Here is an 18,639-nt window from a genome sequence, read left to right on the forward strand (position 1 = left end):
TTGCTTTTGTAACACAAGTAAACAATGTTTCTCCTGCAACAGTGCCAACCTTGCAAAGCACAGAGGTATTCTGAAAACCTGAAACTGCTTTACAAATGCAAGTCCGTACTTCTGTAGAACAGCTGAGATAAAGAAGGATAACTTGAAATGAAAATGAATTTGTACAACAGAACTTGGTTGCGATATTTTATAACATTTCATTGTAAGGGCGTCAGTATTCCTGCCTTACTGAGGACAGGAATAGGTTTCTGAGGGATTTTCCATCAGAATTCCTTATAGAGATTGCTGGAATGCTGGAATCAAATAGGAGCTAAAAAAATTTGGAAAAGAAATCCACTGCCTAACAATTCACAAAATATGGAATCTAACAGTGCTCTCAAAAGGAATAAGAATGCATTTAAGATGTATTAAATGAGGGCACATGGTGCTTTGAATGCAGATTTCCAAGCCTTTTGATACAATGCTTTGTAGCAATGTTACATTGTAACCTCAATGATACTTGTATTGGTAAAAGTCAACCAGCATACGGGGTCAAACTGTGTCATTGATGTTGACAAAACTGTGCCCAGCAACACACAAGATGCTGGAGGAAATCGGCAGGTCAGGCAGCATCTATAGGGTTTAAATACCTCCATGCATGGTCTACATGGGTGTGTTTAAACTCCGTAGATGCTGCCTGACCCGCTGAGTTCCTCAGCATTCTGTGTGTGTTGCTCCAGATTCCAGCCTCTGCAGAATCTCTTGTGTCTCCCTTATGCCAAGCAATCCTTTCTAAGACTGGAATGTCTGATACAATAAACAATTTTCAAAAGGTTTGATCTAACTGATTTTTTTTTCTACACCACAAGGGAAGGAAATTTTGGCTCTTCCTCCATTACACTCAGCGACAACAACAGATCACATTACCGCAGAGCTCAGAGCCTGCCAAAGAATTAACAACTGCAGCAAGGATTTCTATTGAATGAATGAAATCGGCCAGCAGCAGCAAGCAAATAAATCAAGGCAGCAATAGGCACCAGTTAGCAAATTAAACAAGAAAGCAGCAGCACTTCATTAGCAGAGCTGTTGACCAACAAACGCATCAAGCCAATGAGTGAAAAGAGACATGGATGCTACAACAGAGAGACACCCTCCTCCCTGACAAACCAGCAAAGCTACAACATATTAAAAAGCTGAATGGAACCGGTAAATCAATAATTATCATCGTAGCAGAAACTGGTTAACAAATCCATGGAAATGCAGGCGCATAATATTAATAAACACCTGACAGTATTTCTACCCCATCTATACTATGGTCAATGTCTCTACTTGTTAATTTTTGAAAGCATTATTGGTATGTAACATACACCCAACGGCTGCAATATAAAATAGAAGACTCTTTAAAAACAAGTTAATTTGCTTTCAAGTCATTCAAACAATTGTTCTTTCACAGCTTGCGTAATTCAAAGAAACATTCCTTCAAGCCAAGTCCTTCGATGTAAAGCTGCCAGGCAAAAAGGAGTTAGAGATTTGGGGTTGGTGTCACCATAAGTCACGGGTTAAGGAATCACGAGCAATTACAGTGGCAGTTTAATTTTGCTTTTACATATAAAATAATACACTATAATTTAGAATCCTATCTCAAGTAGGATGTTAATTATATTCAAGCAACATTTATTGAGGAAATACAGAATATTTCAAGGAATAAAATCTTGCACCCTGAAATGCTGCCACCTTTAAACATTGTAATTTGCAACACAACATTATTTGAATCGCAGTATGTATTGTTATTTTTTCTGAGAACAAAGTCAAAAATAACAGCCAGGAAGAATGTAACTATGGAAAGAATTATGTCATTAATCAACATTGGGGCAGAGTGAGAAGAAAGTTCCGAGTTAAAAATTCATTTATTCATTGCTAGCTGGCTGCATGGTTAGATACAATTTATTTATTATACACAAAAATACTGCAAATGCTGGAAATCTGAAATAAAAACAAAAAATGATGGAAACGTTCAGCGGGTCAGGCAGCTTCTCTGGAGAAAAAGAGATAATGCTTCTGGTTGAAGATCCTTTATCACTTCAACTGTTTTGTTGAAATCAACAGTTTTGGGTGATTCACTTTCTCTGTACTAGAACTGACTTCTCCGTGGATTATCACCTTGTCGTGGTGGAGAAGCTGATGTGGTCCTGAGATCCCAAGAGCGATGCCGTCTGGAGCTATGCTCCTGGTAGGGTCACCCATGGCGGTAAGGTCGATGGTGAGGTCCCTGACAAAGAACAATCCAACCAAGACCTCAACGGTGGAACAGGCGGACAAAGTTATTTCCAACTCAACAGCTGTGAAGGCTGCAACAAATCCATCAGCTCCAATCGTCGTGGTTTCCATGCCATTGGAAACAGTTGGTTGATTTGTGAAGTATCGTGTGCTTTTTGTAGTGCAACATCAAGTACATGTTAAACAAATACATGCACAGGCGTCTTCGCTCTGTGGGCTCGCCCATAAGTAGATCTACGGAACGAAGACCATCATCCTCGGCCTCGAGGGATAGCCACGACCATGACAACTAGAACTGATCAGTTCTGCTGTAGGTTATCCACCTGTAATATTTTCCTTCCTCCACTATCATTGCCTGACATGCTGCCATTCACCACACCCTTGACCTGCATTTCACAGCTTTTGCATGTTTGTTTTCTCTCCCCAGCTCTGTTAGGGAGTAGCAGCCATAGTCAGGTGGTATAAGAAGTATGGTAGCCATTAATACAAGCAAGAACTACTTCCAAATGCAAGCTATAAGCAGTAATTGTTTTTGAAATTACAAGGACAGTTGCATGAACAAACACCACCGTCTGTGAAGGGAGCAGGCTAACAGCTCACAGCAGGAGGCCACAAGAAACATGCTTTCGAAACTGACGCGATTATCTCTCAACTGGTACAGGCATAAAGATAATCTGTTAAATAACATGACATTCATCAATATTATGGAACAATAAATGAAACTCTTTAAATAATGAGACCTTTGCACCATAGTCACACAGATGGGGAACCAGTAGATAAAGGGAGCCTGAGTCTCCAACCCCAGACAGGGAGGGTCCAAATGATTATTTTGCCACTGGCACCTCAAACATAGTCATAGTCATATTTGTTCCATTAATCAAAACTTGGGGTGTATGTGCATCCAAAGAGCCAACCTTCTCAATACAACGTAAAAGAAGGATGTTTTGGATATAAAGTCATAATACATAGAAACAGGCCCTTTGGCCCAACTGGTCCATGCCAACCAAGATGCCCATCTAAACTAGTCCCATTTGCCCACATTTGGCCCATATCCCTCTAAACCTTTCCTATCCAGATCCCTATCCAGTCTTATAAATATCGTTATTGCACCTGCCTCATCCACTTCCTCTGGCAGTTCCTCATATACGCATCATCCTCTGTGTGAAAAAGTTGCTCCTCCGGTTCCTATTAAGTCTTTCCACTTTCACCTTATGCCCTCAAATTCTTGATTCCCCAGCCCTAGGAAAAATATTGTGTGCATTCATCCTATCTCTGCCCCTCATGATTTTATACACCTTTATAAGATCACCTCTCAGTCTCCTACTCTCCGAGGAATAAAGTCCCAGCCTGCCCAACCTCTCCCTATAACCCAGTCCCTCAAGTTCTGGCACTCCTTCCAGCTTAATGGTATATTTCCTATAGTAAGCTGACCAAAACTGAACACAATACTCCGAGTGCAGCCTCACCAGCGTGTTGTACAACTACGTAACATTCCAACTTCTATACTCAATGCCCTGACTGATGAAGGCCACCATGCCAAAAGCCTTCTTCCTCACCCTGACCACATTGACACCACTTTCAGGAAACTATGTACTTGTACTCCCATGTCCCCCTGTTCTACAACACTCTCCAGGGCCCTACCGTTCACTGTGAAATTCCTATCCTTGTTTGACTTCTGGGTTTTCTTTTTGTTCTCAGAAGCTTTTAGAATATTGATGTGAACTACTTGTCTCAACAGAGGTGTTTGAACATTCAAAGTTGGTCTTGTCAATTATGATGTGCCCCATTGTAAATGTATAATTCTATGGAACCGTTTGTCCATGCCCAAAATATTTAAGTAAACTATGTAATTGTAATTATTGAGATTATATTTAATCACCTGCTATTATCATTGTACCTGAAGGGTATAAAAACTCCATGTATTTTGAGTTTGGGGACAACCTTCTACCAGGTCTCTGCTCCATGTCTGCCTGTGTTGTACAAAGGCCCATTACATCTATAGCTCTGGACTCCGGGCAGCTAATTTAAAGTCCATCAATCACCATGGCAACCCTGCCCTCCTACCCCATCAGAGAGGTTCCTTTTATCCTTCCCCACCCTCTCAGCAAATTAAAACCAACAATTTTTTTCCTTTTCCAATTCTGATGAAGGATGTTTGACCTGATATGTTAATTCTGTTCCTCTCTCCACAGACGCTGCCTGATCTGCTGAGTGTTTCCTGTATTTTCTGTTTTTTTATTTCAGACTTTCAATATCCGCAGTTTTTAATGATTTTCATTTCCCTTCCAGTTCTTTTATTAATTATTACAACTCTATGCCCTGGATCATATTGGCAAATCTTGTCCTCTCTTTAATAGAATCCATAATCAACCTATCGTTGGTGAATTTCTTGAACGTTACAGTAACTGGCAGACTTTAAATGTCATGTTTCTTAAGTGTTTTAAGAAAAGTCAAACATAGCATATCTAGCTGAGCTTAGCAATCGCATAACACAAAGTCAGTCATTAGTCGAAGCGTAAAACAGGTCATGGAGTTAGAGATGTACACCACAGAAATGGGCCCTCCAGCCCACCATGTCCATTCCAATCTTTTTACCTACCTACACTAATCCCAACTGCCCAATTAGTCCCATGTGCCTTGCCTATTTAAGTGTCTGTCTGAATGCCTCTCAAACATAGCCTTGGATCCAGTTATTTTCAAATCTGCAGGTTCTTTCAGGAGTCCAGGAATGAGTTGAAAACAACTTGGTGCTTCACAAAGTTTTATTGGAAAAGTTTAAAACAAAGAAACAGTCACAGAGCACATGGCACCAGCTTTACTACTGGGAGATGAGCCGAGACAAAAGAAACCAAAAGATGAGCTCGGGCCGGGGGGTTGGGGGTGGGGAGGAAGAGAGAGCAAGAGAGGGATTAACAAAAAAAAACGACACCTTTTATACCTGAGATAAAAGGTGCTCCTTAGCTAACAATAGTCCAATCAGGAAACCTATTAGATACCTGTGGCCAAACCGACCAGTGAGAAAACATGTATTCACCTGATGGACGAACCAATAAGCTAAGAAGTGGCCATTCCTTGTGCAGCCACTTGAGGCGTATTAAACACTATACATGTTAAAAAAACTACTTAAAACAGTCAAATCCAACAGTTGTACCTGATTCCATTTCTTCCTCTGGCAGCATGTTCCAGATATCAACCAGGACTCAGTAAGATGTGCTGAAAGGGGAGTGTCCTGGTTAAGATCCATCACCTACATAGCAATTAGTGTTTTTAACTAACTCCACCCAGCGTTTACTGAACAACAATTACAATCAGTGCTCTTAAGGGAAAAGGGGCTCCCTTAGCAGCAGGCTGGTACACCCTGCATTACACCACATCTGCCTTGATCTACTGTGAGTAAAATCTCTTGTAATATACAAAAAAAGGAAGCCGTACATAGATATTCTGTCCATCAACAATAATATTGGACTTCATCACCTTTAAGCAGATTTCTCGGAGCTAATCGTCATACATGAATTAACTACTAGTACAAAGGTAAAAAAAACAGTTCCAATGTATGTTGACTCATTCCTTCACCAACAGGAAATATCCCTCGGCAGAGGACTCACAATGCTTGTATACTGAAAGTTTAAAACCAGCCTCAGCAATCATACTGGTTGAAGGAAAGAAACCCAGGCATTCCATCCTGTGCAGATCAATCCTATAATACTGGGATGCAGAAGCTTTTCCACACCCAGAAAGGTACATGTTTAATGCGAAAGGTCAGCTGCTGCTTCCTCTACTGCATACATGGTCCCAGCGTTGGGCACAACAGACCTTTCATGTTTCACAAGCTCAACGACCATCCCTCCATTCACTGAGCGGAGGGACACAGGCAGGCTACAGATCTGGGTCCATCAGGCAGAAGCTCAGGGTGATGCAGAAAATCTTATTTATTTTCCAGTAACCGATTAAGCAATACAGATTGAAAAAATGAACTAGGACCGGGAGTAGGCAACTTTTGTCACTTGAGTCTGCTTCACCACTGAATAGAATATGGCTGTAAGATCAACTCCAGATTCCCATCTACCCATGGTAACCCCTCTCAACATCCACCCAGTTACGTTTCAATCAATTCCCCTCTCACTCTTCTAAACTCCAGTGGATACAAGGCCAGCCTGTCCAATCTTTCTGCATAAAACAATCCTCCAATTCTAGACATAAACCTTGTCTGAACTGCTTCCAACACATTGACATCCTTCCTACAATGAGGAGACCAATACTGCGCACAGTACTACAGATGTCATCTCACCAATGCCCTATAAAGCTGAAGCATAACCTCCTTGCTTTTTGGCTTAATTTCCCTAGCTATTAATTTCTACAATAACCTTAGATGCAGCACTTTATTAAAGGTCTTCTGGAAATTTTATACATTCACCAGTTCCCCATTACCCACAGCACATTACTTCTTCAAAGAACAACTTCCAATGAAGCCCAAGGTAAACTCAAGGAACGGCAACCCATCTCCCAGAACTGACCAGGTCTGATGTTAGGTCATCCATCTGTAGCAGTGACAGTTTTTTTCCTCTCCCCACACATAATGTCTTGACTTGCTGTGTTTTTCCAGCAGTCTCTTTTACTTCAGGTTTCCAGCAACTGCACTGTTCTGCATCACAGTTCCAGCATGTTGCATTTTCCTCTCCGACAGCCCTCATTCGTCTTTATCTACTTACAATTGTCAAGAGATATCTGCTACAATTAACCAGCATTCATTCCCCCCTCTTGGACAGCACCAAAAGCAATTGTGTACCTGAATAACCTTGATCCTCACCTTATCACAGGCATTCTCTTTGTCCTCTCTGCAATTAAAAACACACCTGTCTTCTCAATTTTCCAGTTCTGAAGAAGGGCCATTGATGGTAATTGTCTCTGTGCACAGATGAAGCCCAACCTATGGAGTGCACCCAGTATTTTCTGTTTTAACGTCAATAAAACTTCACCTCTTCTGAGTCAATCATTCACAAGTGCTTCCAAGCTCTTAAAGGGGAAATGTGCATTATGTACTCCTGGTTACATAATGTACTCCTGGTTACATACAGTGAGAAGCACTAACACCTCGCAGCTGGACGGTCACAGCTTCCAGTCCAGCTCTGAACATGCATATAAAGCAGATGTTTCAGTGCATACTTAGAGAGTGTGCATTGTAAAAGATGGTTTCTTACAGTGTGAGAGATTAAACCAAAGCCATGTTTGCCTCCGAGGGGAGTCCGTGATACCCCATGGTGTTATTTCAAAGAAGAACATGAGAATTCCCTCCAGTGACCTGGTTAATATTTATTCCTCAAGCAAAATCCCATTAATACCAAACCGGCTCTCCAAATAATTATCTGTAATGCAAACTGTCTTCTTAACCCACCCTCCCCAGCTCCTCCACTCTCATCTCCAAGCAATGCATGAACACCTTTGGCACAAGGACTGAGACCATTCACTCCTCCACTGCCGCTCTTTTGCTCTACCCCTTGCCCAATGGGTTACACTTGGGCGACACGGTAGCGTAGCGGTTAGCGCGACGCTATTGCAGCGCCAGCGATCGGGGTTCAATTCCCGTCGCTGTCTTTAAGGAGGTTGTACGTTCTCCCTGTGTCTGCATGGGTTTCCTCTGGATGCTCCAGTTTCCTCCCACATTCCAAAGAACTATGGGTAGGTTAAAATGGGTTTAAATCGGCAGCACAGACTCGTTGGGCCAGAAGGGCCTGTTACCATGCTGTGTAAATAAAGTTGAAAGTTTAATGCTCCCCTGCTTCACTCCAAGTTCGCATCTTTCTCCAGTATCTCTTCCCTCGTGCCTCTTCCAAACATAACATCCATGAGGCACACCTGCCTTCCCTTGACCCCACTTATACTCAAGTGTTGAGCACTCAACTTCTTTCCCTGATCTCCACAATAACTGAGGTTGATAGTGGTTCAGTGCATCCCACTTATTGAAAGATTCAAAAATCTATTGACCTGTGTTTAGAACGACTCAGCCTTCACAGCCTCCAGAAAGAGAAGTCCAAAGATTCAAAGTCCTCTGAGTGAAGAAATGTCTCATTTCAATCTTCATCAGCTTGCCCCTTATTCTGAAACGGCGTAACTGAGTCCTAGACTCATCAGCCCAGGGATCACCTTCCCACATTTAGCCTATCACACCCTTTTAAAATGTTGTGTGTTTCATTGAGATCCCCTCATATTCTTCTAAACTGGAGAATACAGTCATGGTCTACTCAATCTCTCCTCATGGCAAACCTACCATGCCTGGTACCAGCCTAGTAAATCATTACTACATTCTCTCTATGGCAAGTACATCCTTTCTCAGGTAATGTGACAAAAACTGTACGCCAGGTATTGTCTCACCAAGGCCCTATAAGTTTGTAATAAAGCTTCCTTACTCCTGTATTGAAACCCTCTTATAGTTAAGGTTAAAATACCATTTACCCTCTTAATCACGTTGGCTTTCAGTTACTTGCGTACATACACACCGAGGTCCTTTTGAAGATCAACATTACCCAATCTCTATCCCTTTAACAATCTCTCACCTTTTTTACACCAAGGTGGATGACCTCACCTATTTCCACATTATATTCCATCTATAATGTTCTGGCATGTAGCTTTAGATTCAGCTAACTACATTCTCTCCCAGCACCCCCACCACTATCTAGTCAGTGGGGTCTGCGCTCCCCTGGTTTCAATCTCATCTTTCCACTTGTGGCCCTAAACCCACCAGCAATAGCTTCTCTTCCTGTGCCAACACTGCAGGTTCCTCAAAGATCTTTCTTTGCCCCCCACCTATTTCTCATCAATATTGGGTTTCTTGGAAAATTCACCGGATGCTCTCTCAATTTTCACAATACATCACATAGTCCTACCTCGATGCCGATCTTCTCAAATATTCCACCACCTCAGACCTTTTATACACATTCAAGCCTGGATGAGCAGTAATGTTCTTTAATTATTAGAAAGACAAAAGGCTTTAGATTCTGTCACAAATTCTGTTCCAGAGCTACAGCTGAGTTTTTATCCAACATTACTAATGTGTTGAAATTTAGTTTATGGATTAGGTTGTAGTAGGATTAGGAAAGTTTTGGTATTCATTAGATATTCATTGCACTAAAATACTAATTGCATAATGTAATAATGAAGGTAAATGAGTTGTGGTCAGGGAACATCAATAAGCTGTGACAATATTCATTAACTTGAAGCTTCTGCCATTAGCAATTCTCTAAAAGCAAGAGTTTGTGCCCCTGGTACCTAGGTAGGGCCAGGACACATTCCTCTGGGGAAATAAACACCCCATGGTGGCTGGAATGCAAGTAAAGGAAAGGAAGGTACTGATGTCAAGACCTTGAGACAAATATGAAGTCAAATCACTCGTACTGGTTCCAAAGAGTGGCTAACAGACGGATAATCAGAGACCACTCAGGTAAAGCCACAGATGAGGAAGGGTCACATTACCTGATCCAAGAGGAGTTGTTTCGAGGTAGCTGTTTGTTTGATAGTGGTTCGTTAGTGGGATGAAGTAATTAGAATAGTTACAGATAGGGAGTCACTACTGGAATTCAGCTCCTTGGTCACTGTTTGGACCAAGGTTGTGAGAAGATCTGGAGCCGAGTGGTCCTGGTGAAACCCATACTGGGCGTCAGTAAGTTATTAGTGAATACAGTAAGTGCTGTTAAAATAGGGTATCAGTTTGTGCACATTGAGTAAAAAGCTAACTGAAAGCTCCTTGAAGGAGTGTTAATGTTGGCCTCAGTCCAACACCTTGAAAAGACTGAGAAGACTGAAGACCAATGTCACCCACAGCCAATGCCAAGACATCCCTGCTCAACAGAACAATCCATCATGAAATAATCACCATATCAGTTAGACATCAAATGTCTGCATCGCATTATTATACTATAATAATCACGGTAACTGTCATTTCTTTGTGAATCTATAAAACTGCTCTATTTCCTGACCTTTTGGTAACCTGTGACCATCGAAAATAATTTAATTCTGACATTGGTGACAAAGAATGAGCCTCAAGAAAAGGCACAGGAGCCTGTGTGGTCTGATTGGGCTATAAACTCTAATAGGGTTAATTCGTTCCTTAGGAGAAAGAGAGATGAAACTCTTTCCACATCTGCTGGTGGTGGGGGGAGGAGGAGGAGTGGGGAATCTGATAGCATCGGAGTAACAAATGTACTCGAACATTTTAGGTAGAAGTGGTGGGACTTCTGAATATGTGTTTAATAAACTTGCTGAGGACGCTCAGTTGCAAAAACTCAAGTTAAAGAAAGGGTGTGATCAGTGTATTTAATTAATTAAATATGTTACTGACAAATTAGCAAATGTCCCCATTACGGTGACAAAACGTTTGCAAGAATCAGGACAAATACAATCCAAACATGAACCAAAGAGGTGAATTCCAGAGGTGAAAAGAGGGTGATTGCCTCTGACATTAAGGCAGCATATTTGACATCAATGCACCCTGAAGCCAATGGACATAAAAGGTAAAATACCCCAATAGTTGGAGTCTTATCTCATTCACAGAAATACAGTTGTGGTTGTCAGGGTTAATCATTCCTCCTAGGCCACAAGCACTGGAGTTCCTCAGTACAGTGTCCTGGGCACAACGATTTTCAGCCACTTCATCAATGGCCTTCCTTCTATCATAAGGTCAGAAGTAGGATGTTTACTGATGATTGAACAGTATTCGATTCTATTTGCAACTCCTCACAAATGAAGCAGCCCACGCCTGCAATGCTCCAAGTCTTGGACAATATTCAAGTATGGACATATTAGTGGCAAGTAACATTCTCGCCACAAAAGTGTCAGGCAATGACCATCTCCAACAAGGGAGAATCAAGCCATCTACTCGTGACATTCAAATCCCCCACCATCAACACCTTGGGGGTCACCACTGATCAGAAACCCGACTGGACCAGCCAAGTAAATACCATGGCTAAAGGAGCGGTCAAAGGGTGGTTATCCAGCAACAAGTGATTCACCTCCCGGCACCTCAAGGTCCATCCATCCATTACAAGGCACAAGCCAGGAGCATAATGAAATACCTTCCATTTGCCTGGATGAGTACAGTGCCAACTAAACTCAAGAAGCTTGATACCACCCAGGACAAAGCAGTCTGCTTGATTATCAACCTTTATACACAACCATTCCCTCTACTCCTGCTGTAGTGTGTACCGTCTACAAAATGTACCGAAGTTACATGCCGAGGCTAATCCAACAGCATCACCCAAACCTATGGCCTCTAGCTCCAAAAAGGACAAGGACTTCAGGTGCATAGGAACACCACCACTGCACATTGCCCTCCAGGTCACTCACTGTTCCTGGCTTGGAAATATATTGCCAGTTCTTATTTGCTACTGGATCTAATTCCTGGAACTTTCTACCTAACAGCATGGTGGGACCACCTTCACCAGAAGGTTCAAGTTCATCTTTAGATGGGTAATAAGTGCTGGTTTTGGCAGCAATACACAGATCCTGAAACTAAAAATAAACTTAAGTGATGCAGAGGTGGACAGACGAGTTTCAGAAAGAACATGCATAAAGTCAGGTGTATGTTGACAGGTTGGGAGTGGACTGCTCACAAGCCTGCTGAAGAAGCAAGAACAGATCCTGTACAAAATCTTGAGTTGCATGCAGAGAACTTCAAGCAATGCAGTGAGTTAGAAGACACAGGAACTTCGAGAGAAATGGTCCCATACCAAGCCATCTCCTCACCATATTAGACCATTTTTGGCAAAAATCCAATAGCTTAAAAAACAAGTAGGTCAACAGTGAGCAGTTGACGCTGTTGTCGTCAGAGTTGGAGCAGTTGACCCAGCCTTTACTGGGAAAATATGAACGAGAATCCCTCCCTCTCTGTTCGGCCTCACTGTGTGGAGCAACCAGTCAGCCAACAGCAGCAAGAGACCAATCAAAGTGTGATCCCCAACTGGTCACAACCCCAGACAGGGCCAATATCACCAGCACACGAACTCCACTTTTGGTTCTGGCTCTGAACAATGAACTGGAAGTGGTGACAGTGAACACCAACTTCCTCATGTTTGCCTGTCCCTTGGAGATAAAACAAGAGATTGCTCAAGGAGACCTGACTGCAGGTGTGAAAATGGAGAGCACTGACTTCCATATGAATGTCCAGATGAATACCAAGCAGAGCCCTGCTTAGAGCCCAAGCACCAGAGCAAATCAATTCTCTGACCCAGGTGGAGGAACCTTATCAAAGTTGACCCAGGTAATACGTTTAATTCTTAAAATGGAACTGGCACTGAAGTCACTGCTTCAGTAATAGAATCTAGAGTCAGCTTATGATAATGTGTCAGAATATTTGGCAACTGTTTGAAAGTATGTTTGAAGACACTTCTTTAACAAGTGTCTACTGCTTGTGTTCAATGTCAGTCTGCTCAGAGCTGAAAGGAGTTAATCCTTGCGGACATCTTTATTATTCTTGTAGTTGCTGAAAGCTTTCGTTCTGTGTGTGTTTCTTTAGTGAACACTGGGTTGTGTTTTGATTTGGGAGTGATTTAAATGGTTTATTTCATGGGCTCTCAACTTCAACAGTCCTTAAAAGTTGGCAATTGTCTTGCGTTCCTGAACCATTACATGTATTACTGTTCCTAAATTGTCCAAAGGAACATTTTCTTTTTCTTAAAATGTGTTAGATTTTTACTTTAGCATTGATAAACTTGCAAGAAATTGTGATCTAAAGAATAAGCTAAGATCTTTAACAGCAGACACTGGCATGCTTTTCTTTTAATGAGGGACTTCTTGACAACTGTGAAGAATTATGAGATTTTAGAGATAAGATGTGGCCTTGGAAAATGTATGACTTTAAAATAATTGTAACAGCCCTAAAAGTTCCTCTTGTACTAAGCTCTTTAAATTAAAATAAATGACATTGGTTAATTTTCTCCAGCTTTTTTCAGTTACGCAAGACACCTGAAGAAAATTGTAACTCACTGGGTTTGTATACAAGCAAGTGATCAACCTCCCTGAGTCTGTCTTCCTTTCATGTCTTGTTTTATCAGGTAAGAAATATTAATCTGAATTAAAATTCAAATGGAAAAAAAGGACATAACTTCTGGAATGGCCTTGTACAATTCCAGTTAATTCTGTATGTTATGCAAGAATTTCTAACTCAAGGTAACAGATTCCCACATATTAAAAATTGACAACTGTTGAATAACCAGATTTGACATTTTGGAATAGTTGCTGTTTTTACTCATTTTTAGTTTGAGAAAAAAAATTGAGTAAGAAATTGCAAAGAGTGAATACTTCTCTACAATGCCAAATTAACTCCTAAATAGGGCCACAATGGATTCAGTTCTTTTTAAAGTCAGGTAGCATTAATGTCTTGGAACCACAAGAGATGCAGAAAGAGAATTTGCCTGCAGATATCATATAACACTGCATGGTGACTACTTGAATTGAAGAATTTGCCCTCAAGAGCTTTGGACTTAACACATGCTGGGTTATATATCATTTTCCAAAACAAATTACAATAAGTAAATGATCAAATTTTGTTTGGAAAACAAAGTGCAATCTAAGGAGTTACTGTGTATGAAAGAATAGAGTTACAACAGGGGAATCAACACTGAACTCTGCCAAAACCGGTAAGTTTGGATTGACATTTGTGATATGTCATGGATACACCTTTCCTATGTGGTTTATGTTTCCTAAATACTGTGGTAGTTGGTGTGGGAAATGAAGGATTTTGCAGCATGGATGGGAAACATGGATGGGAAACACAGGAAGAGTAAGATATAACAGAAGAGGCAGATGTGACATAGGGATTGTTGAAGAATGAGTGCAAGGAGAATGGGATAGGAGCAGAGGCAGGGGCAGCTGCTAGGAACCAGACTGGAGTATGTTGGAACATAACAAAATGAATGGCCTACTGAAAGCAATGTTGTTGGGACTAAATAAAGAAGAATGAGGCACAATGCAAACCCTGGAGTAAGCCACTTTCCAGAGGCTAGTATGTCCAAGAAACATTGTGATTAGGATGACCCATAGAAATGAGAAGCTAGAAAAGGGAAATATGAAATCGGGAGAACTAAAACCGTACAAAACATTGCACAATGTTGATCAAGCTCCATAGTTATGAATAACTGCTCTACATTTTGTGGTAGCCCCAGCAATTGATAATTCTGGAGTGCTATTTAGGATGCCTGATCAGGAAGCTGGAGATAAGAGCATAAAACCTAGTTATGACTAAGTTGGTCAAGGGCAGCTTATAAGTGTTAACAATATCATGTTCTCAAGATGGAGAGTATGTGGAGATTGGTTACAACATGAAAATGTTGAAAGTTAGGTTTTAGGTTAGTTGGTAGTAGTTAGGAAGGTTAAGGTAGTCATTGTACTGAAATATTAACAAGGTGCAATGGTCAGGGAAGTAAGGCAAAGCCACATCTCTCTGAGGAAATATGATAAACACATCATGCCAGCAGGGATGCAGCTAAAGGAAACGGAAATGCAGGCACTGATACTTTTAGACAGATAAAGCAGTCAAGTCAACTAAACTGGTGCCCTCAGAGTAAGACTAGCACAAAGAGTTGTCTCAGTAAGACAAACAAAGAATACTTGAGTAAAACCAGAATTGAGGAAGGGTGACAACTATATTACCTAATCGAAGAGGAGTTAGCTGGAAGACAGGTTCATTTGTGATTAATGGGCTGGTGTAATTAGGATTGTGATGGACTGGAGTATTTGCCAAGCCCCTAAAACAGGATGTTTATTCATACACGTGGGGTAAAAAGCAGACAGCTAACCAAGAGTCCCTCAAGGAGGAATTAATACAGCCCTTGACTGAACACCTTGACTATACTGAAAAGGTGAAGATTAAAGTAAAATAAGACTGAGAAAAATACTACAGCTGATCCCAAGATACCTCACTGTTTACTGTTTGACCGAGAGAACCGTTACAGGTAATATATCTGAATTATATTCTTGCACTGTGATAATCAATGTTGTTTCTTTGTGAACCAATAAATCACTCCGCTTCTTGACCCTTTGAGTGACCTGTGATCTTTGAAGATAGTTAAAACATTACGTTACTAAATCCATCACTCACCCTGTCAACTGCCTGAAACAAAACTAGACATGAAAACAACCCAAGCAGCTTTGGGACATTTAGCTGTGCCATCATTACAACTAGTTCCTATGCAATGTTGCCTGATTTCACTCCTGCATCACCCCTGCTGCTGAAATCCACGAAGTATGTTCTGTTAACCACAGACTTGCGCATTCCTGGCCGGCCTCTCTCAATCTGCCCTTCATAAACTTCAGGTCATCCAAACTTTGTTGACGTGTCCTAATTTGCAAGACGCCTGTGCTCACTGACCTACAATAGTATTTGTTAAAGCAACACCTACTTTACAAAATTCTCATCGTTCTTTTCAAATTCCCCACGGTCTCATCCCTCCCAACCTCTAGCTCCACAACCTGTCAACATTATCTGCACTTCATGATTCTGGCTTCAACCCACTGCCAGATATAATCGTTCTGCTGTGGGCAGCCCTGCAGAGCCATCGTGATCCTGAATTCTGTAATTCACTCCCTCAACTCCTCTGAGTTTCTTACATCCTTTAAGATGTTCTTTGGTCACCTACTCTCATGTCTCCTGCAGCCAATTCTACACAGAATGTAGATCAAAGTTGCAAGACGAAGGGAGGTTGTTGCTAATCAGCTTGTCGCTGTTGTGTGACCTTCCTCCAAACTAATTCCCCGCGGCATCTCCTGTGGAACAGCGATAACTGGGGTCCCCCACATTCCCAGTTCCCCCTCCATAAAAGCACTTGGGCAGTTACAGCAGTTTGGGGGTGCCTGGGATGGTGGAGAGGAAAGCTTCTTCCTCCTCCAACTCACAGTAGGCAACCACACAAAAAAATTGTTCTCCTTTGCTCTGATATATTGTGCAAAAAGTACGCATAATCTGTCAGGAATAAGGCAGCAAACTGGGGGTAATTCATTGAGCATGTGGCATTAGGAAAGCCAATGGACAGAACATCCACCAGTAAGAGAGGTAATTGGTGGGGCATGGGCCAGTAGGGTGATTGGAAAAATGTGCCAATAAATGGAGCAATTGATAGAGCAGGGGGCACAAAGAGGGGAAGCTGGTAGAACATGTGGCATTAACAGGAGCTACAGGTAAATCACAGGGCATTAAGTGGGGCCACAATTGGATCATGTAGCATTAAGGGGGCTACAAGTAGAAGACGGGGCATTATGAGGGACTACAGGAGATCATGTGGCATTGAGGGGTTACAGGTAGATCGCGGGGCATTAGGAGGGCCAGTGAAGGGAGAGCTGGGGTCGCTCACCTGCGTTGTAGAAGGAGTCCAGGGTTCCAGTCTCGCCCAGCACCAGCCTGCCGAAGGGCACAGTCTCCAACACGGCGTGGGCATCCTCACACGCCTCCCGGAGGCACCTGAGGGACAGGCTGCTCTCGGACTCCGGGCTCGTCGTCTCGCAGCACACATAGACCGCCCGGACAGCCCGGCTGCGGACCCGGGGCGCCGGTACGGCGCTGCGGCTGATGTCGATGGCCAGCGGGTCCTGCCAGTAGCTGCCGGCGGAGACCGAGGGCGCCCGGCCCCCCGGGCTCACTGCGGCTTCGGCGCCGCTTACCCCGCTGCCCCGGCGGCTGGAGCCCCGCTGCTCGCCGCTCATCGCTGCCCTCAGCCGCCTCCCCGAACTTCGGCACAACTCTGCGCTCCGGCTCCGCACTTCCCCGGGCGCGGCTCTTGCACCGCCTCCCGACCTGGGCGGGAAAGGCAACGGGAGGGAGCCGCGCCGCAAGCAGGGCATGAGCATCACAGCACCCCTCCCTCACCCACACCCCTCCCCATCACAGCACCCCTCCCTCACCCACACCCCTCCCCATCACAGCACCCCTCCCTCACCCACACCCATCACAGCACCCACACCCCTCCCCATCACAGCACCCCTCCCTCACCCACACCCCTCCCCATCACAGCACCCCTCCCTCACCCACACCCCATCACAGCACCCACACCCCTCCCCATCACAGCACCCCTCCCTCACCCACACCCCTCCCTCACCCACACCCCTCCCCAACACAGCACCCCTCCCTCACCCACACCCCTCCCCAACACAGCACCCCTCCCTCACCCACACCCCGTCCCCATCACAGCACCCACACCCCATCACAGCACCCACACCCCTCCCTCACCCACACCCCTCCCCAACACAGCACCCCTCCCTCACCCACACCCCGTCCCTATCACAGCAACCACACCCCATCACAGCACCCACACCCCTCCCTCACCCACACCCCTCCCCATCACAGCACCCCTCCCTCACCCACACCCCATCACAGCACCCACACCCCTCCCCAACACAGCACCCCTCCCTCACCCACACCCCATCACAGCACCCACACCCCTCCCCAACACAGCACCCCTCCCTCACCCACACCCCATCACAGCACCCACACCCCTCCCTCACCCACACCCCTCCCCATCACAGCACCCCTCCCTCACCCACACCCCATCACAGCACCCACACCCCTCCCCAACACAGCACCCCTCCCTCACTCACACCCCATCACAGCACCCACACCCCTCCCCAACACAGCACCCCTCCCTCACCCACACCCCTCCCCAACACAGCACCCCTCCCTCACCCACGCCCCATCACAGCACCCACACCCCTCCCCAACACAGCACCCCTCCCTCACCCACACCCCTCCCCAACACAGCACCCCTCCCTCACCCACACCCCATCACAGCACCCACACCCCTCCCCAACACAGCACCCCTCCCTCACCCACACCCCGTCCCTATCACAGCACCCACACCCCATCACAGCACCCACACCCCTCCCTCACCCACACCCCTCCCCATCACAGCACCCCTCCCTCACCCACACCCCATCACAGCACCCACACCCCTCCCCAACACAGCACCCCTCCCTCACCCACACCCCATCACAGCACCCACACCCCTCCCCAACACAGCACCCCTCCCTCACCCACACCCCATCACACCCCCCACACCCCATCACAGCACCCACACCCCTCCCCAACACAGCACCCCTCCCCAACACAGCACCCCTCCCTCACCCACACCCCTCCCCAACACAGCACCCCTCCCTCACCCACACCCCATCACAGCACCCACACCCCTCCCCAACACAGCACCCCTCCCTCACCCACACCCCGTCCCTATCACAGCACCCACACCCCATCACAGCACCCACACCCCTCCCCAACACAGCACCCCTCCCTCACCCACACCCCGTCCCTATCACAGCACCCACACCCCTCCCCAACACAGCACCCCTCCCTCACCCACACCCCGTCCCTATCACAGCACCCACACCCCTCCCCAACACAGCACCCCTCCC

The 18,639-nt window shown here is 44.6% G+C and overlaps 1 protein-coding gene across 3 annotated transcripts in view; it reads right to left on the reverse strand.

Moving 5' to 3' along the window:
- Positions 1 to 17,005, reverse strand: part of si:ch211-1i11.3 (mitogen-activated protein kinase kinase kinase 5) — a 139,857-nt gene extending 122,852 nt beyond the window's left edge. For 2 of the 3 annotated variants that reach the window (XM_052036131.1, XM_052036129.1), the window contains exon 1: positions 16,593 to 17,005. In XM_052036131.1, coding sequence (XP_051892091.1) covers positions 16,593 to 16,941 — 349 coding nt within the window. In that variant the 5' untranslated portion in view covers positions 16,942 to 17,005. Of the gene's footprint in view, positions 1 to 5,407; positions 5,445 to 16,592 lie in introns of those variants that run through there. The other variant, XM_052036132.1, reaches the window with a different exon arrangement.
- Between the last annotated feature and the right edge of the window lie 1,634 nt (positions 17,006 to 18,639).

Source organism: Pristis pectinata, chromosome 22, assembly GCF_009764475.1.
Source record: "Pristis pectinata isolate sPriPec2 chromosome 22, sPriPec2.1.pri, whole genome shotgun sequence".
Lineage (NCBI taxonomy): Eukaryota > Metazoa > Chordata > Chondrichthyes > Rhinopristiformes > Pristidae > Pristis > Pristis pectinata.